Source organism: Phascolarctos cinereus, unplaced genomic scaffold, assembly GCF_003287225.1.
Source record: "Phascolarctos cinereus isolate Bilbo 61053 unplaced genomic scaffold, phaCin_HiC Scaffold_4;HRSCAF=312, whole genome shotgun sequence".
Lineage (NCBI taxonomy): Eukaryota > Metazoa > Chordata > Mammalia > Diprotodontia > Phascolarctidae > Phascolarctos > Phascolarctos cinereus.
The window spans coordinates 341,597,802-341,619,642 of NW_027555847.1; the positions used below are offsets into that span (position 1 = coordinate 341,597,802).

Consider the following 21,841-nt stretch of genomic DNA (forward strand, 5'->3'; position numbering starts at 1 on the left):
TTGATAAATACATCCTGGAGCAGACAAAGATTCAATAGAACAGAAATGCCACAGGAAGATGACAAACTCTCAGCCTTACGTAGAGCTCTTTGTATGCCTATTCCTAAATTAATTCAAAAGATGAAGAAGAAAGTTCTGTATGGATCTCAGATACAGAACTTGTCTTCAACATAAAATGAATAAAAACAAGTTCAGTAAAGTCAGTTCAACATCTGATATGACTTTCCTTCTTTAACATAAAACTACTTTGAACAAAAGGAACAAGGCAAACTGACAGGAAGAAATTCGGTTATAAAGATAGGTAAACATCAGTAAGACACCATTATAATTGTTTTGGTCCTAGATAAGACTGACTTTTTAACCAATGAGTACAGAGAGAAATCAAGTTAATGAGATCTAGAACTGCATCAAATTAATTTTAGGCATCCTTCTAAATAGGGCCTCATCTGATTAAAAATACCTTCCTTAGAAATGCAGTTGGCTCCACTAGGAAAAAAAAATCCACAAACATTCAATATGTTACAACTATTTTCTGAAATGATTAATATCTTCAAGAAATAGCTTAATAGTAAAATATTTATCATTCTCCAGAAATTTTATTTACAAAATTATCAAAGAATTTTTTTTCTTCTGGGATATATCTTGTATCATATATTTTGTCACTTCCTTCTGAAATGTAAGCCCCTTTATAACAGGGACCAATGTCTCATCTCTCCTTGTATGGTGCTTTACATATTGCACTATTCTGTTTTGGGGTGGACCTGTGATCATCAGCACGGGAAACTCAGCATGTAGGATTTCCTTTCACTATTCAATTCCTCTGGGGCCGAGAGTCATAGAGAGGTGTCAGATGAATGAAGATGATAAGTAACTTGACTAGGGTCACAGTGGCTAAATAAATCCACTTCTTAGGATCCCTGGCTTCCTTAAAATTCGGTTCAAACACTTACCTCTTCCAGGAGGCCTTTCTGGTCCTGTCCTGTAACACACCCCCCAAGTGCCTAGCCCTCAACAGCTACTCTCCATCTACTCGGTATATACCTTGTATGTAGCACTTTATGTATATGTTCTCTCCCCCATAAGAATACAAGATCCTTTAGAGCAGAGACCGTTATTGCTTTTTCTTTATATCCCTACAGCTTAGCACAGTGTCTGGCACATAGGAAGCGTGTCATAAATACTTGCTGATGGGTTGATTAATAATTTTTTAAAAAATTGAAACAGTTAAATTGTAAGCTTCTTGAAATTGGGGCTATATCTTATTCAGACTTATGTCCCTTACTGATCATAGCAAAATTGTTAATAGGAGATGTTCAGGAAGTACTTTTTAAATAAAGGAATGAATGGCCACACCGCCTGAAAAAGCATGACACTGCAACCTCATTTATTTGTTTATTTTGTCCAGATCTGAGACTTCAACTTGTGGGAAATTCCCTGGCGTGGAAATTCCCCCTTCAATGCTTATCTATGGCAATCTCTAAGTTTCAGGTCTTAGAGAAAGGTCTGAGAGACTAAGAGGTTAAGAAACTTGTGCAGGGTCACTCACTTAAATTCAAGCTAAATGGAAGACTTGAACACATGCCTTCTTCACTATAAGGTTGGTCCTATCTCCCCACAATTTTATTAGATATCCTAAATACACAGACAAAAGGAGAAAAGGGAAATGAAGTTGAAGTCAGATGATCGCCAGACATAGTAGAATATCCTCTAATTTGTTGATGAGTAGGATCAAGAAACTAATGATAATCAGTCAATAAGTATTTATTAAATGCCTACTGTGTGCCAGGCACTGTGCTGAGCCATCAAGATACAAAGAAAGGCAAAAGACAAAAGACTGATTCCTTCTCTCAGAGAGTTCACAGTCTAATGGAAGAGACAATGTGAAAAGAAAGACATGTGAACAAAATAAATATAGGTTAAAATGTAGATAATCAACAGAGGGAAGGCACTAGCCTTAAAGGAGATCAGAAAGGCTTCTTCTAGAAGATGAAATTTTACTTTGGCCGTGAAGGATGAGGAGTTTAAAAAGACCTCTGAATTTGGTGATTGGGAGGTTACTGTTAACATTCAAAAGCGTAGTTTCCTACAGAACTTATCCTTGGGACTGAAAGTTGTACCCCAAAGAGGTTTTTGTTTCAGCAGCTAAGGAGTGACTAGGTCCTAGAGAAATGGAATAAATCAATACGGATAACTTTTTCCAAGAGGTTTGGCTATAAAAAGAAGGTGAAAAATAGGACAGTAATTTGAAACTTTAGAAGGGAATAAAGAGGGATATTATAACCTTGAAAGGGTTTTGGGTAGAGCAGAAAAAGAAACAATGGAGAAGAAGAAAGAAAAGATAATTGATTAAGGAGCATTACACAGGATGGGGTACAGGGACCGAATGACTTTTAAAGGCAATTGAAAGTGTCACTGAAATGACAAATAATGAGAGTCTAAAAAGGATAGAGAAGCAAATGAAGCTAAGAAGAAAAGGGATGAGGAGAAGGGGCTGAATAGGAAGGTGGAAAAAAGTAGATTTTCTGACGTGGCTAAGAAGCATCACCAGATGGAGATGGAAAGGCACAAGGCAGTCAGAGAATTTCTTAAGTCCAAGGTATTGGCAATGGATGGCCGCTGGACCCAAAAAGATTAAGGAATCTGCCAGTCTGGGGCATTAGAAGGGTTTTATATGTGGGTATGCAATTTATACATACTTGATGAATTCTAAAGCACTTGGCAACAAGCAACAATAATGATAATCCCCAAGAGTAGTAAATTAACAGATGTTAACCAAAACAAAAACCTTGAGTTGACAGCGGAATCATCAGTGACCCTGATAAGTTACCTCTTTGTATCACTAAACAACGGCATCTATTCTATCTTTAATCAGATTATGGAAAATATCTAATTATAAGTTTGCTTCTCCTCTGTTGTTTTAATTATACTATTCATGGCCCTTTCAATTTTAATAAGCCCCTTGAGTAGAACATTTTTAAAAAATGGGTTTAAAAAACCCATTAAATCCTCTAAATGTATTCAAACAACTAGTTCCTCATGCTGTGGACTCTACATGTTCCCCTGCAATGTCTACTTCAATACATTACTTTAACCAACTAAGGGTAAAGTATAATGATATTTGTGTTCTAATTTTCCTTTACTGTTTTTCCATTTCTTGGATTACTTTGCTTTTTTGCCTCCAAGAATTAGCCTCCGAGTATCAACCATTTAAATCAATCAATAAACATTTATTCAGCACCTACTATGTCCCAGACACTGTGCTAATTCTAAAAACAACAAAGTGTAAAACAGAGATATAAAGAGGCAGAAGATAGTCCTTGCTCTGGAGAAGCTTACAATCTAATGGGGGAGTCAACATGCAAATAAATATTTAGAAGCAAGCTATATATCGGATAAATAGGAAAACACTAGAATTAAGAGGGATTAGGGAAGGCTTCCTGTAAAAGGTGGGATTTTAATTGGGACTTAAAGAAAGCCAGGGAGGTCAATAGTTAGACCAGAGGAGGGAAAATGTTCCAGGTATGGGAGAGAGCCAGAGCAAATGCAAATGCCTGGACCTGAGAGACAGAATGTCTTGTTTATGGAATAGCCAGGAGGCTATTGTCACTGGATGAAAGAGTATATGGAAGGGAATCAGGTGTAAGAAGACTGGAAAGGTGGAAGAGGATTAGTTTATGAAGGACTCTGAATTCCAAACAGAACATTTTACTTTGCTCCTGGAGGCAATAGAGGAGTTAATTGAATAGGATGGTGGTTGGTGATGTGACTAGACCAACGTTTTAGGAAAATCACTTTGGTGGCTCAATGGAAGATGGACTGGAACGGGGAAAGATGAGGCAAGTGGACCCATCATTAGGGTATTTCAATAATCAAGGTAAGAGCTGATGAGGGCCTCTACTAGTGTGGTGGCAGTATCAAAGGAAAGGAGGAGGTATATTCCAGAGAAGTTGCAAAGGTGAAATCAGCAGGCCTTGTCAACAGCTTGGATATGGGGTGGTGGGTGGGGAGTTGAGGGGTAAGAGATAGTGAGGACTTCAGGTTGACTCCTACCTGGCAAATTGAATTGCTTTGAAAGTATTAGTGAGATCTCCACCATGCTGGGTTGTTTGGGATGTTGCTTTAACCATTTCTTCTTTTGTTTTAAAAGTACTCATGTTGAATACAACTCGTGGATAATTTCCATACTGAATTAGCCCCACCTTGAAAAAAAATAGAAAGCATATTAAAAGAAGAGAAAATGGAAGTCTTTTGCTAAATTATTATTCCTGTTAAATACAAAATGGCACTTAATGGCACTCTAGGGATAATCTGGGTCTGTGCTTTCATTGGTATATGGAATTTTCAGGTGAGGAAACTCCTTCCATCAATGCAGGTTATCACCTTCTCTGCAACTTAAGGTCTTAGTTGCCTAGAGCATTGAAAGATTAAGTGACTAACCTAGGGTCACCCAGCCAGTGTGTATATTAGGGCAGGATTTGAAGTCAAGCCTTCTTTGTTTCAAAGCCACATCTCTATTATACCATACTCTCTAAAATATCAGTTATTCTATTCTTAATCCAGTATTTGTTTTACTTTAGACAAAGGTTTCTCTCAGAGTCTGTAAGTTCACTGAAGCCGGGTTTGGTCTGGAAAAGTGACAAACTGTGCTTATATATAATGGCACTAGAGAATTTGCAGAAAAAAAAGACTTCTAAAGTGACTGCCTCAAAAAGATAGAGGCCTTTTCATTATGAAAACAAGAAATCTGAGTGGATATCTATCTATGTATATGTACATTTACATATAGAGATATAGATAACAGTCTACACATCATAAAAGGCATGGATATGAAGTACAGAGACCAGTTACTCAAACCACAGAATACTAAAAGGAAAAGCTTCCTCTCAAAATGTCAGTGAATTAGGTTTTATGGCAAATTAAAGGATGTTACTACATTATCCCAAATGATGGATACTGCGGTACAGAAAAAAAAAAAGACTTCCTAGCAAGAGCTTATTAGTTTGAATCATTTCAGCCCCATCTAGCTCTTTGTGATTCCATTTGAGATTTTCTTGGCAAAGATACTGGAATGGTTTGCCATTTCTTCTCCAACTTATTTTACAGATAAGGAACTGAGGCAAACAGGGTTAAGTGACTTGCCCAGGATCATACAGCTAGCAAGTATCTAAGATAGACGGCATATATTATAGATTATAAAATCTCAAAAGTTAAAAGGAAAGAGTCTGTTGAAGGAGAGGGTAGTCAAATATATCAAATGCTATAGAGAGGTCAAGGAGACTGAGTCCTGAATAAAAATTCACCAGATTTAATGATTTGGAGGATAATAGTGATTTTTGAATAATCAGTCTCAGTAGAGTAGTAGTAATGGAAGACAGATTATAAGGATCCGAGGAAAGAGTACGTGATAAGGAAATACAAGCATCGCATACAGACATCTTATTCAAACAGGTCAGCAATGGATAAAAAGAGAAATGGGACAGTAGTCGGTAGAACAAGGGTCAGTGGCAGTCTTTTTTAATACTGAGGAGAGCTGGACACATTTAAATTAAGATGGGGAGAATCTAGTAACAAGGGTGAAACTGGAAATATGTGAGAGGGGATGATTATTGGAGCAAGGTACTGGAGGAAAAAGAAACAAAAGAGACTAAAAACAAATAAATAGTATTAGTTTGAGTAGGGATAAAGATAGCTCTTCCTTTGAGACAGGAGAAAAGTAGAAGAGAGTGGGCTATGATGCTGAGAAATTACTGGAAGAGAAACAGGATGAAGGAGCTCTCTACTAGAGGTTGGTAGTTATTATGGGAGAAGATCATGAGAATAAAACATTGAGGGACTTAAGGAGAAAGAAAAAGTTTTAGAATAATAGCCAATATTTAAAGAGTATTTTAAGGTTTGTAAAGTACTTTACAACATTTATATTTATAATAATTAACTTTAACACTTTAAGGTTTGTAAAACACTTTAATAATGATACAACAACTTTATGTAGTACTTTAAGGTTTGTCAAATGCTTTACAAATATTGTCTCACTTTATCCTTACAACCCTGTTATCATCATTTTTCAGATGAGGAGACTGAGGCAGATGGAGGTTATATGATTTGCCCAGGACCATGTAAAGTAATACAATAATATCATATTGAGCACTCACTATAATAATCTGAGGAGGGACTTGAATTCAGGTTTTCTTGATTACAGGTCCAGCTTTCTATCTACTGCACCATGTAGCTGCTCCACATTTTATCTCATTTGCTATTCACAATATTCTGTGAATATGATACTTTTATTTATTCCATTTGGTACTTTTATTTTTAGTCCCTTTTTACAGAGAACAAAACTGAGACTCAGAGAACTTAAGTGGTTATTCCAGGACCATACAGTCATTAAGTATCTGAGGTAAGATTGGAAACCAGGTCTTTCCTGACTCCAAGCCCCTCACCTGATACATGTTATGCTGCCTCATGGAAGTCATTGTGGAGAATCAATCAGTTCAACAGCTGGTAAAGGTTCAGCTGAGACTATAACCTCAGAAGCCCTATTCAGCATAGAAGGTTAACATTCTTGTTATTTGTGTCCTTACCTGGGTCTTGTCGGGACCTATATCCAGGCCTTGCACAAATTTGACCAAAAAATTCTTCACTGCACTCCAGGGATAAATGCTGTTTGATTCATCACATACAACCACAACATCAATGAAGGATGGGCAGCCTAAAACAGGAAAGGAAGAGAGAGTTAGGTTGGTGGGACAGAGGTCTGCAGAGCTGGGGCAAGTCTTAGGGTCCATAAGTGAGGATAGATTTTAAATAAATTTTGCTATGCCCTCCCTCAAATTTAATTCATTGTTCACAATAGTTGTACTTGAATGCCTTACTCTGAACTGCAGGTGAAAAGCTGTTGAGGAGCTGGAAACTGGGACTAACGTCAGAACAGATGCCAGTCGCATAATACTGATTTCCACACTGCTGGGCCCACAGGGGTCCACATGTCTTCAAAGGAATGAAAACATATCAATATTAAAAGCACTGAAAAACATATCATTTCTTCATATCTTAACACATATCTTAACACAAAAATTACTTCTATTCATTTATGAGATGCCACAGGCCCAGAGATCAGGTAGCTAGAACATTAAAAGTTTCCAATGCAGCAAACAAGAAAAGGTATGTGAGGAAGGAAGCAACTAAAGATTTACTCCACCTCCCTACAGTCTTTCCATCAGCAAAGGGAAGGGTTAGGGTTGGGGTTGTCAGCCTGGGGCACCGAGATGACTCAGGGAATCCAGATGGGCCCAGAAGCAGAAACAGAAAGAAATCTGTCACCTTTCGTGATAGAGCTCCCTTTTTCATCTGCTGCTCAGCCTGGAACAAGAAACTCCTCCATCACTTTTTAACTTACCACCAAGCTGCTAACTCAAACCTTGATTGATACCACCTCTCTCGGCCTCTTCTGCCCTCTATTTGGAGCACTAGAGGGCAAAGTACCAAACTCCTCCCAATGCCTTCCTTTATAGAGGGCAGAATCTGGACTTTTATTCATTCCACTTTGCATTCTACTCTGCCTAGTTTCAACTTCACAGAACAAGAGGCCCCTCCATTCTGGGTACCTCCTGGTGTGTTCCCCAACCTTTCCTGCCTCTTCTTGTATACTGTATACCCCCAATAGATTATAAACTCCTTGAGAGCAGGGACTGTCTTTCTTTTTATTAATTGTATTTCCAGCAATTAGTACAGTGCCTAGTACATCTTAAGTATGAATAAAAGTTTATTGGATTGGATTTATTGGACTGGATTAAAAACCAGATGGATGGCATTTTTAGTAGCCCATGGAGCAGAAGCAAGTAAAAGGTCACTTTTTCATTCCTGGGCCTTTGATACCTGGCACATTCAGCTTAATTGAGAGATGAGAAGCAATGTGTGGTCATTTCAGTATACCTAATTCCTATCTATGCTGTGAACATTTCACGTCAAAGATGGCATAAGATAACAGAATCATAGAGTTAGAGCAGAGGCTTTTTTTTTATTTGGTGTGATGGACCCTTTTCAGTTTGGTGTCACCTATAGAGTTCTTCTTGGAATAATGTTTTAATTTTTAATTTTTTTGCTTTTTGGTGAGGCAATCGGGGGTTAAGTGATTTGCCCAGGGTCACACAGCTAGTTAAGTGTTAAGTGTTTGAGGCCAGATTTGAACTCAGGTCCTCCTGACTCCAAGGCTGGCTCTGTATGCACTGTGCCACCTACCTGCCCCAGAATAATGTTTTTAAATAATTAAAGGAAATGCAAAATTTCAGTTAGAGATTAGTGAAAATATAGATGGAAATTTTTCCCATCCAAGTTCATGGACCCCTTGGAATCTATCCATAGACAACTTGGGTCAGGGGAGAGGTTAAAACCCCTGAGTGAAAGCTAAAAAAAGACCATAGAGGTCATCTAGTCCAAGCACTTTGTATAAAATGAAAAAAACAAAACAAAACTGAGGTCCACAGAGGTTGACTTGATCAAACTAATACATGTAGAAAGCAGTGAACCCAGGTCCTCTGACTCCAAGTCCCATAGAGCACTCTACTATTCTGACCTATACCCTATCAGCTTGTTGGCTAGTGAGCTTTCTGCAAAAGAGTCCATTACCTCCATTTTCTAGGCCCCTATCTTTATTGTTTGCTCTCTGTCAAGCAATAATGTAATATTATATTTTGTCTTCACAATCTCTTCAGGTCTGCCCTAAATCACTGCTCTCTCATTCCTTCACTCTTATCCTATTTACTGCAATTATTACCACATAATTCTTTAACCTGAACTAGCTCCTAATCCCATTCTCTGTGAAGTCTTTGAATTCCAAGGATACCTAACTAAATCATGATGCAATCCAAAAATTTATATGCTACAACTCAGGGAAAAAGCTTTGTTATGTTTGAAAAAGCAAAGCATAGTGGAGAGAGAGCCTTACCTCTGACCTGGCTATGTAACTCTGGGAATTGCCACTTCTCAGAGCGCTAAGGTAACTCTGCAAGAGTAAATTGCAGAACAGTTGCTGATCTTCATTGGTTGAAAGAGTTTCCTCACTGGGAATTCCCTATTCCAATGAATTAATAGATTTGGGCCTTCCCTCCACACCTCCACCAAAAAAATTTCAGAAAATACGCTTAAAAGAGAAAACAAGCAAAGACAAAAAATCCATAAGAAAGCTCTTTAGCCTAATGTAAAAGTATTGGATGGCACTATTAAATAAAAATTGAAGAAAAGATTTCATATTCTTATAAATAGTGAGATGGAGGAAAGTGGAATCATTGGAACCAGTCTTCCTGTTGGTAGCCAAAGGATGACCAATGAAAGAGAAGAGGAAACAGCTGTCTTAACATTTCATGCTCCATGTACGAGATACATTTTTCCTCTTTAAAACTGGCTTACTAGGCCAAGTACATTGGGAAAGCATTCATTTGCCAAACCTTTAAATGGCTTCTAAAATAGCTAATAATGCTTCTTTCTACATCCCTTCTGAACTGCTCAAAAGTTCTTCAGAACTCTCTAACCAAAAAAAAGAGAAATGATTGATTCCTTAGAGGATTAAATATATAAAGAATTATTTAATAATAGATATTCTTTCTTCTTGGAAGAAATGAGAAACAGCATTAAAAAGCTGAAATTGGGAGATGCCATTTGAGAATGTCAAAACTATTGCCCTTACTTTAATATTGGAACTTAAAGTCAAGTCTACAAATCTGATGACTAGTAGTTTTTTCCACATAAATCTTGAGAATGCTTTAAAGATCATAACTTCTTAAGTATTTAAGGAAATGGTTTCCGCACTGGTTCTTTAACATGGCATTTCATTTGCTCCCTGTTTTCATAGCTGTTCAATTCAATCCTCATATCCATTGTTCCCTATCAGGAAGTACAAGTTAGAAATACAAATCTGTGAGGCAAAACTTAGTATCACAGAATTAAAGTGGAATTAAAATACTTTAAACCCTAATACATACCTATTTGTGAACACATTCATTCCTAAAACAATGGTGAAGGTAATGAAGACTCCAAAATATCAGAAGCCGCAAAAAAAATATTGAAGCATACCCCCAAGGTATTCATGAACAGAGGTATCATTTACATTTACCAAGTTCATATTTGATACCTTAATTCATAATATAAAATGCTATCCATCTCCAAATAGAGAAGTGGTGGACTCAGAGTACAGATTGAGACATATTTTTTCCCTTTACTTTTCTTCCTATTTTCCCCCCAGAACATGGCTAATGCAGAAATATGTTTTGCATGACTGCCTATGTATAATGCACATTCTATTTCTTGCCCTCTCAATGAGTGGGGGGAGGGATGAAGGAAGAGAAAAAATATGGAATAAGAAATAAAATTTTAGAAAATATATTTTATATCTTTACTCAGTGGTAATTGGGAAGTAGTGCCAAACAATTATTTTGGCACCATCCAAAGTATAGTTACAACCAAAGCTACAACTTGAGCCCAAGAATCATAAAACATACTGATCTGAGCAAACGTAAAATACTCTCAGATAATGTTACTAGTTACAAAGCTGGTGGGTACCTATTACACATGAAGCTAAGTAAATTTCAAATAAAATTTTGTAGGAAGTGAGTTGTCAAGGGCAAGGCTAGGTAACAATATTTGTCACTTGGGTATCAAAGAAGGAAAGAGATGAGTGTTGTTAAATGCCTACTACATGCAAGGCATGGCACTAAGCATTTTTACCTGGTCAGGTAGGCATTGTTATTCCTATTTTACATTTGAGGAAACTGAGGCAATGTCACACAGCTCATTAAGAGTTTGAGGCCAGATCACAACGTAGGTCTTTCTGACCCTTGGCAAAGCACTCTATGCTCTGTACTACCTAGCTGCCTTAAGATAGTATGAGGAGTTTGATGCCACTTTGCCCCAATCTTAGAGTCAGAGTATGTTAAGACTAGAAGGGATCTTTGAGATCATCTAATCTGACTCCCTAATTTTACAGATGAAGAAGCTGAGATTCTGGAAGATTAAGCAACTTGCCCCAGATCACAAAGAAGCAGGAGTACAATCTAAGACTACTAACTGTAGTCCAGGTTTTTCCCCCCTACTATACCTTGCCTCCTCCCTTCTTTCCCTGAGAATAGAATTTTTAAAATAAGAAACTTTTTTAAAAATTTACCAAAGGTAACAAAACCAACCAAATATCAGCAATTGAAAACTAATCAAATGCATTTGTGTCACAGCAAGTGTTGCAGAATATCATTTAAACAGAGAAAGATATGCTCAGTAATTTTAAAACAAAATATTTGAACTTGGATAGTAACAGAGCTGAATATTCCACTTTAAAAGGAAAAGGCTGCCAAAGTTTCAAATAAAAACAATACTCTGGAAAACAGAGAACTTGATTTACAGACCAGTAATACTCATGAGTTGGCCTCATTTTTGCGTGCAGATCTGTTACTCGAATTAATTTAATTTCCATGTTATTTTTCCCAGTTATCACTAATATGATTTTTCTATAGTCTATTCTGTAAAGTATTAAATATATAACACTATCGGTCTATAAGTAAAACTAACTCAATATTTGGTTGCTAAGAAGTATTTATTTCTAACATATTCTCAAGACTGATAAAGGAAACCTTGGGAATTATCTCCTACTGTTCACTTATCTTTCCGGGACACTCACTGACAAGACATAGGAGTAAGCTGATGCTAATTCTAAAAAAAAAAAATTAATTTAATAACATTAATATTCTAGCAAGCCCAAACATTTTTAGGGAGAAAATGGACTATACTCCAGATTTAAATTGTGCCTCTACATAAATGTTCACATAAACTCTTAAGAAATATTGTCTACACCTTCCATTAAATATAGCAACCTGCCAGTTCAGGAAGTAAATCCTGTGCCAGCTTTCTTCTCTGCATGGGGTAAAAGACATCAGCCCCATTAAATCATAACACAAGAAGACTTCACTCAACTGTAACATCTGAGGGGAAATAACTGGACTGGCCACACCAATGAGGAGAGTCTTACTATCCCTTTAGAAAGCCTCTTTGCTTCTTCAACTTCATGTTTTGGGCTGTGTCTGGTATCCAAAGGAATACAGCAACATCAACAGCTTTTGTATCCACCTTCACCACACTCCTCTTTTCCTCCTGTTCAATCATGTATTTCTCTCTCACATGCTCTCATTCATTCTCTGGTGTATCTTTCTTTCTTTCTCTCTCTCCATCCCTCTCTTGTTCTCTCTTTCCTCTTCTACCTGCCACACGCCCCACACATTCACTTCTTTCACCCTTTTCATTTGAACCTTACGTTATTTTAGCTAAGAGTAAGGTGATGACTCACCCTTTAACATTTCTTTAAATCTTTTTCTGTTTTCCCTAAATGTTAGTAGTTATATCCTCTAGCCATCATTCAACTCATCATTTCTTTTTACTCTTCCTTTCAGTGACTCAAAGGATTAAATAATCCCTCTATTTTCTTTTGTTTAGTATCAAGGGTTTGACTGTGTGCAGCAGTCTTCATGAGCAGCAATTCTAAATAATTACTGTATATGGATATAAGTGATCCTCTTTATTCCAATGCCCACAAGCACTAGGAAGAGACAGTAGACTTAGAGTGGGAAGACAGGTGGCTTTTGCCAATGAGAAGCCTGTTCATAGCCAATGACGTAGGATGGTTTGGATTGGTCAGTATTCCTATTAGCAATGTTTAAAACAGTAGAATAAATACCCTAACTACAGTCATGGACAAAACCATGAGAAATGCTTTCACCAATCAATATTAAATTAGATCACGTCAGAGAACACAAAGCAGATAAAATGAAAAATCTTGGAGTATACTTTCAAAAAGAATAGCACTAACGTCCAAATGTCCTATATGGGCAAGGGGCCCTGGGACTCAAGATGGTAAAGAGTAGGAGAAGGGATTCTATCATTTTCCCAAAATCCTTGAGTCCAATCTGAGTGCTAGGAGGGAATATCACATCATTTTTCCTTCTCTCTACACAGTCTGTCTGGAGTTAGGTTTAGTAATCAGATTGTCTAAATGCCCTGAAATGTTTGGACACTGAACATAGCTATATTCCATTTAACACTTGAAACATGGATAGCATCATGAAAATAAAAAAGGAGACCCTTGGGTGTTTGAATCCTAGAATTTGATCAATAGGAAAACTGACTAAATCACTCCTTTTTAAAAAATGGATGAGGAAATAAAAAGTTGAAACTTACCAGAAACCCTCCAGTTCCCAAGTTCCGTGTGAGTGTCAAGCCAAGACTCATATTTGTTTTTATCTCGGTAACATTTGGAATGCTCGTTACAGCTGTTAAAAGGAAAAATTAACAGAGAGAAACCATTAATTTTCCACCAGTTTTGTTAAAGTCATTTAGAAAACAATTCCAAGACCATTGCCTGACTCCCAGATAGGCTAAAATGGTCATTTCTAGTACCGAATCCAGTACTATACATGCAACAGGCTGGATGCAAGCCAGGTCCAAAAATGAATTTAATGCCTTCCTTGCCTCACCCACCCCATTCCCATTCTCTCTCTCTCTCTCTCTCTCTCTCTCTCTCTCTCTCTCTCTCTCTCTCTCTCTCTCTCTCTTCTCTCTCTCTCTCTCCCCTCCTCCTCCTCCTACTCTTCCTCCTCCTCCTCCTCCTCCTCAACTCTCCAGTCAATTCAGGCTAGAAACCTTGGAATCTTTTTTTTTTGGTTCTTACTTCTCCCTTACACCCTATAGCCAGTGCAAAGTTCTGATGATTATAAATTTCTACAATCTTTCACATCTGTCTCTTTTTTTCTCCCACATTACTCTTCAACCCTAAGAATCCCAGTTCAGAGAAACACACACCTTACTACCTCCACATTAACTGCCTCTAATTCATCTTAGATACTGTTGCCAGATCATTTTCCTAAAGCACAGCTGTGATCATATCATAACTCTATTAAGAAAACTTCCATGGCTCTCCATTGCCTAACAAACAAATGTGGTACTACTAAGTATGGCAATAAATCATTCCACAATCTGGCCCCAAATACTTCTCCAGTCTTATGATTCTCATTCATGAACCTTATGTGACAGCCAAAATGGGGTATTTATCCATCTCCAAACTAGCCTGTGTTATGTGTTATGCCTTCATGTCGCTGCTCACAGTTTTCTCCACCCACAACACCCTCTTCAAAAACTCTACCCTTGGGGCAGCTAAGTAGCACAGTAGATAGAGCACCAGCCCTCAGGAGGACCTGAGTTCAAATCTGGCATCAAACACATATATTTCCTAGCTGTGTGACTCTGGGCAAGTCACTTAACCCCCAATTGCCTCACTAAAAACAAAACAAAAAACTCTACCCTGAAAGTAACACCCTTCTTCTGAGCTCCTATATGCATTTAGCAATTCACACCTTATCTCTCCCATTAGACTACATCTAAGTATCTCAAGGGCTGAGAAGTAAACAATTGTTTAAGATGAAGGTATCAGAAAATGGGATGCGGATTTGTGTTCCAGAGCTAAAGATACATACGTATGTATGTATGTTCACATAAATATATCTATATCCCTTGCACGCACACATATGCATACACACATATACTTGTACATAGATGGATGTATATATACATATAAATAAATGCACACATAACAATATATACAGATTGTTTATATGACGTCTCTTGATACTTCGAGGGCTTTAAATGGAGAGATTACCACATATGACCTTTAAGCCAGATGTTAATAATAGCTGACATTTATATAATTCTTTAAGAATTTCAAAATACTTTCCATGAATTATATCATTTGATTTTCACAGAAATCTTGTGAAAGTATTATTATTATCCTATAGATGGGGAAATGGAGTATTAGAGAAATAAAATGATTTGACCAGGCTCTCATAACAAGTAAATACCTAAGACAAGATTAGAATTCAAGTCTTCCTGAGTCCAAAGCCAACATTTTATTCACTATGCAACCTAGATACAATAAAGAACAGCAGCTACAAAATAGAAGAAAATATTATGGAAAGGCCCAGTAATTTACAGAAGGCAACATCCAAAAGGAAAGACAGTTGTAAATACCCATGACCTCAGATGTCAACAAAGACAGAGCAAACTGGACATCTAAGTTTAAGAAGATAAAAGCCTAACCTTATAAATATACCTAAAATTTGGTAGGCTGGAATATGGCAATAGAGGAGGTATGCTTATGCCAAAGGCACTTATAAACTGAAAAAAAAGTGAAGAAATGCAGATTTCTGATATATATATATATATATATATGTATATATATATATATATATTTTTTTTTTTAAATATAAATTTATTTATTTGTAGTTTTCAACATTCATTTCCACAAGTTTTTGAGTTCCAAATTTTTAACCCATCCCACCCTCCCCCCACCCCAAGATGGCATGCATTCTGAATATCCCTTCCCCTAGTCTGTCCTCTTTTTCTTCTCTCCCCCTTCTCTTATCCCTTCCCTTCTATTTTCCTGTAGGGCAGGATAGACTTCTGTACCCCATTTCCTGTATTTCTTATTTCCCATAGCATGTGAAAACTTTTTTTTTAAGCATATGTTTTTAAAACTTTAGGTTTCAAATTTTCTCTCTTTCTCCCTCCCCACCCACCCTCATTGAAAAGGCAAGCAACTCAATATAGGTTGTACATGTGCAGTTATGCAAAACACTTCCATAGCACACACGTTGTAAAAAACTAACTCTATTTCCCTTAATCCTATTCTGCCCTCCCATTTATTCTATTCTTTCTTTTGACCCTGTCCTCCTCAGAAGTATTTACTTCTGATTACCCCTTTCCCAATCTGCCCTCCTCTCTATCATCCCCCTGCTCTCTTGTCCCCTTCTCCCCCTATTTTCCTGTAGGGTAAGACAGATTTCCATACCCAATTGAATGTGTATGTTATTCCTCCTTAAGCCAAATCCTATGAGAATAAGATTACTCATTCCCTCTCACCTTCCCCTGCAAGAGACTTTTCTTTTCTGTTTTTTTCTTTGTGAGATAATTTACCCCATTCTACCTCTCCCTTTCTTCTTCTCGAGTATAATCCTCCTCATCCCTTAATTTTATTCTCCAGATATGACCCCTTAATCTTCAACTCACCCTGTGCCCTCTATCTATCTACATACATATAATATTTTTCCTCCAACTACCCTAATACTGACAAAGGTCTCATGAGTTAAAAATATCATCTTTCTATGCAGGAATGTAAACAGTTCAATCTTAATAAGTCTCTTATGATTTCTCTTTCCTGTTTACCTCTTCATGTTCCACTGGAGTCCTGTATTTGAAAGTCAAATTTTCTATTCAGCTCTGGTCTTTTCATCAGGAATGCTTGAAAGTCCTCTATTTCACTGAATGACCATTTTTTCCCCTGAAGGATTATACTCAGTTTTGCTGGGTAGGTGATTCTTGGTTGTAATCCTATCTCCTTTGCCCTCCGGAATATTATATTCCATGCCCTGCGGTCCTTTAATGTAGAAGCTGCTAAATCTTGTGTTATCCTGATTGTGTTTCCACAGTACTTGAATTGTTTCCTTCTGGCAGCTTGTAATATTTTCTCCTTGACCTGGGAACTCTGGAATTTGGCTATATATTCCTAGGAGTTTTCCTTTGGGGATCTCTTTCAGGAGGAGATCTGTGGATTCTTTCAATTTCTATTTTGCCCTCTGGTTCTATATATCAGGGCAGTTTTCCTTGATAATTTCTTGAAAGATGATGTCTAGGCTTTTTTTTGATCATGGCTTTCAGATAGTCCAATAATTTTTAAATTCTCTCTCCTGGATCTATTTTCCAGGTCAGTTGTTTTTCCAATGAGATATTTCACATTTTTTTTTTTTTCATTCTTTTGGATTTGTTTTACAGTGTCTTGATTTCTCATAAAGTCACTAGCTTCCAATTGCTCTATTCTAATTTTTAAGGAAGTATTTTCTTCAGTAATCTTTTGGACTTCCTTTTCCATTTGGCCAATTTTTCTTTTTAGGGCATTTTTCTCCTCATTGGCTTTTTGGACCTCTTTTGCCATTTGGGTTAGGCTATTTTTTAAGGTGTTATTTCTTCAGTATTTTTTGGGTCTCCTTTAGCAAGCTGTTGACTTGTTTTTCATGATTTTCTTGCATCACTCTCATTTCTCTTCCCAGTTTTTCCTCTACTTCCCTTACTTGCTTCTCAAATCCCTTTTGAGCTCTTCCAAGGCCTGGGACTGATTCATATTTTTCTTGGAGGCTTTGGATGTAGGAGCTTTGACTTTGTTGTCTTCTTCTGGTTGTATATTTTGATCTTCTTTTCACCAAAGTAAGATAATATAGTCTGACTCTTTTTGTGCTGCTTGCTCATGATCCAGCCAATTACTTGAGTATTAAACTCTTTGTTAAGGTAAGAGTCTGCTTCCAATGTGGAGAATGTACTGTCCCAAGCTTCAGGGGTTTGTACAGCTGTTTTCAGAGATACTTGTAGGGACCTGTAAATTTTCAGTTCTTCCAAGGTGGTATGATAAGGGGTGAGGTGTTTACTCCTTTCCTGGCCTGTGACCACAAGTATTCCTTTCTGTCCTGTAACTGTGAGAGGGGTTCCTCTCCACAGCCACTACAAGCTCCACCACACCAGCGTTCCTCCTCACCCCCCAGCACTGCCACCCAGAACCGTGACCCAAATCCAAACACGGGCAAAGCAAGAGATTCCTGCTTCAGCACTGGCAAAGAGATCCCTGCAATCCCTGTCTGATCAGCCACTGGATTCCCCCTCAGTCTGTGGGCCGGAAGCTCAGGAAGCAGCTGCCCCCCCCCCAGGCCTCTTGGGGAATGGAGCTGAAACCCCACCTTCCTTTCTCAGCACCACAGAAACAGACTTTTCCCACTGACCTTCTAAGTTGTCTTTGGCATTTGTGGGTTGAGGAGTCTGGAAACCTCCACAGCTGCCCACAATTCAGTCCTCTGAGGCCTGCTTCAGGTTGACTGAGGCCTGCGCACACACGCTGTGCTGCGCTCCCAGCCCTGCGTGATACACCTTTTTGATCAATCATCCAGGTTGTCTTGGGCTGGAAATTTGTTTCACTCTGTCTTTTTGTGGGTTCTGCTGCTTCAGAATTTGTTTAGAGCCATTTTTTATGAGTATTTGGAGGAGTTTGGGGGAGAGCTCAAGCAAGTTACTACTTTTACTCTACCACCTTGGCTCCGCCCCCTAGAAAATATTCTAATAGTCTGAAAATCAACCAGATGTTAGCTAACCAATCATTAAGAACATATCACAGAAGATACACTGTTCAATTACAGGTTGTCCTAGAGGACCTTTGAAATCCTATTTGAAAAGGCAGAGACTCACCTGAGCTCTACTCTAAAACCTTCCAAATACCTTTAAAAAATGATCCTAAACAAATTCTAGAATAGCAGAACCCATAAAAAGATGGCCTGAACCAAATTTCCAGCCCAAGACAACTTAGAAGGTCAGCAGAAAAGGTCTGTTGCACCAGAAAGAGGAGTGCAGGACAGTGCAGGTCGTGTCAGCATAGACTGGGCCCCAGCAAACCCAGAGCAGGCCTTGGGGTGACTGAATTGCTGACAGCAGTAGTGGTTTCCAGACTTCTCGGCCCACAGACACCAGGGGCAACTTAGAAGGTCAGCAGGACTGGTCTGTTGTGCCAGGGTAGGAGTGGATAGCAGTCCAGTACAGGCCCCGCCAACACAGCCTGGTCAGAAGGAGATTACTGGGGTCTCTTTGCTAGCACTGAGGCAGGGCTCTATTGCTTTGCCCATACTCAGATCCAGGTCTATCTTTCCATAAAGGAAAGCAGAAGGGGAAGAGGATAACAGAAGGGAAGGGGCGATAGAAGGCAGGGCAGATTGGGGAAAGGGGTAGTCAGAAGCAAAACACTTTTGAAAAGGGACAGGGTGAAAGTAGAAAGAATAGAATAAATGGGGATAGGGGAATAGGATGGAGGGAAATAAAATTAGCAATACTGTGGGGAAAAAACTGTTTTCAAGAAAGTTTCTCTGATAAAGGCCTCATTTCCCTAACACGTCAAATATATGTCAAAAGTAACTGTCAAATTTATAAAAATAAGAGCCATTCCTCAATTTATAAGTGATCAAAAGATATAATCAGTTTTCAGATGAAATAATCAAAGCTATCTATAGCCATATGAAAAAAAAATTCTAACTCATTTTTGATTGGAGAAATGCAAATTAAAACAATTCTGAGGTACTACCTCATACCTATTAGATTGGCTAATAGGACAGAAAAGATAAATGACAAATGTTGGAGGGAATGTGGGAAAAATGAGACATTAGTGCACTGTTGGCAGAGTTGTGAACTGATTCAACCACTCTACAGAGCAATTTGGAACTATGCCAAAAGTACTATAAAATCTTTGACCTATCAATACCAATACTATGTCTGTATCCCCCAAAATATAAAAAAAAAAAAGGAAAAAGAAAAAGGACCTATATGTACAAAAATATTTATAGCAGCTCTTTTCTGGGGGTAAAGAATTAGAAATTGAAGGGATGCCCATCAATTGGGGAATGGCTGAACAAGCTGTAGTATATAATTATGATGGAATACTATTGCACTACAAGAAATGATGAGTGAGGCAGCGAGGTGGCGCAGTGCATAGAGCACCAGCCCTGAAGTCAGGAGGATCTGAGTTAAAATCCAGCCTCAGATCAGACACTTACTAGCTGTGTGACCCTGGGCAAGTCACTTAGCACCAATTGCCAGGAAGAAAGGAAGAAAAGAAAGCAAGGAAGGAAGGAAGGAAGGAAGGAAGGAAGGAAGGAAGGAAGGAAGGAAGGAAGGAAGGAAGGAAGGAAGGAAGGAAAGGAAGGAAAGAAAGAAAGAAAGAAAGAAAGAAAGAAAGAAAGAAAGAAAGAAAGAGAAAGAAAGAAAGCAGGATGCTCTCAGAATAACATGGGAAGACTTGCACGGGTTGATGCAAAGTGAAATGTACTGTGTACAAATAATAGCAATATTGTAAGATGATCAGCTGTGAATAACTTAGCTATTCTCTCAATACAACAATTCAAGACAACTCTGAAGGACTCATGATGAAAAATGGTATTTATCCCCAGAAAAAGAACTGATGGTGTCTGAATGCAGATTGAAGAATACTTTTTTTTTATTTCATTTTTCTTGAGGTTTTTTTTGTCTATGGTTTCTTTCACAACATGATTATTATGGATATGTTTTACATGACTACACATGTATAACCTATATTGAATTGCTTGCCTCCCTCAATGGAGGGAGGAAGAGAGAGAATTTGGAGCTCAAAGTTTTAAAAACAAACGTTAAAATTTGTTTTTACACATACCTGGGGAAAATTAAATACTAAATGAATACAAGATAAATAAAACACACACACACACACACACACACATACACACACACAAAGAAAACAAATCCTTTTAGACACTAAGACTCTATGATTCCTGACCATGTGGGAACAGATCTGAGAATAGCAGTGTTACCTAAGGGTGGTGCAGTAGATAGATTACCAAGCCTAAAGTCAGGAAGACTCATGTTCTTGAGTTCAAATGTGGCCTCAGATATTTACTAGCTGTGTGATCCTGATTGTTTGCCTCAGTTCCTCATTTGTAAAATGAGCTGGAAAAGGAAATGGAAAACTACTCCAGCATCTTTGCCAAGAAAACCCCAAGTGGAGTCAGAGTCAGAAATGACTAAAACAACTTAACAACAACAACAACAACAACAACAACTAGATTACCAGGTTTGCTTCTAGCCTGGCCCTTAAAAGTTACAGAGAAGGTGGCCACCCTCCTCAGCACCACCAGAACCAATTGCCACCAATGCCACCACTTAGCTGAAGATCTCTTAGAATAGCATGGACCCCCAGACTCCTGCTTTTATCCCTGTCCCTGTAGCCATGATCCAGGGAAGCAACTTCTGTAGAGATGCCAAATAGTAACTGCCTATCCTAGTGTTGTTGCACACTACTTTCAGAAACCACAGCTACTAAAGACTCAGAAAAGAAAGTTCTTACCACCAAAGTTGGCACTGTCAAAGGGTTCCACATCTTTGAGTGATAAGGTTCTATAAATGGAAATGGCACTAAATAAATATCATTGCCACTGAACCCTAAGGACCATTGGACCTTCCCATCTGCTTACAGCAGAAACCTCCTACATATGTTGTCTCCCTGATAGAATGTGAGCTCCTTGAGAGCAAGGACTCAATTTTCTATTTGTAGCCAAAGTATTCAGCATAATACTTGGCACTAAGCACATATTTTTTCTCCATCCATCCATCCATCCATCCATCCACCCATTTATTTATTTACATATTCATATATTTATTTATTTATATTCAGCTTTGAATCCCTTTTAGGGACAGCACCATCAATAAGTTCTTTGCTAAAGAGCTAAATGAACATTATATAAAAAGACTAAAAAATGTAAATAAAGGCAACACTAAAAGGTAAGAGATTTCAAGTCAAATACAGTGGAAAATGTTACTTCCAGCTTATCAAGGCTGATACATACACTTTTCCATTCTATTAATAAATAGTACCTAATAAATGGTACCTATAAATGGTGAGTATAGGTGGCCCCAGATCACTACAAATATAAAGCAATTAATGTAAAGAGTTAATTTTCAGTCAAATGAAATCTGGCACACACTTGTATCCAACAACAAAAAAGAACTATAAGCAAAACAGTAGACTATGTACCTTTCTCCTACATCTAATAAATTCAATATCTTGCTAGTGCTGTCAGTCATAATTACATTATCAGAGAGTGTTGCGTTTTTACATTTTAAATGTTAAAGCACCATAGGGGATACTATTCATTGAGAACTGACTGACATGTCAAAATAAAAAGAGTCAAAAGACAAAGTAACACAC

At 37.9% G+C, this 21,841-nt stretch overlaps 1 protein-coding gene across 2 annotated transcripts in view; it reads right to left on the minus strand.

Moving 5' to 3' along the window:
- Nucleotides 1–21,841, minus strand: part of ITGA2 (integrin subunit alpha 2) — a 147,001-nt gene that overhangs the window by 77,939 nt on the left and 47,221 nt on the right. For both annotated transcript variants that reach the window (XM_020996873.2, XM_020996863.2), the window contains exons 4-7: nt 13,210–13,301; nt 6,870–6,984; nt 6,579–6,706; nt 4,051–4,199 (exon numbers count right to left, since the gene is read on the minus strand). In XM_020996873.2, the coding sequence (XP_020852532.1) occupies nt 4,051–4,199; nt 6,579–6,706; nt 6,870–6,984; nt 13,210–13,301 (484 nt within the window). The remainder of the gene's footprint in view (nt 1–4,050; nt 4,200–6,578; nt 6,707–6,869; nt 6,985–13,209; nt 13,302–21,841) is intronic.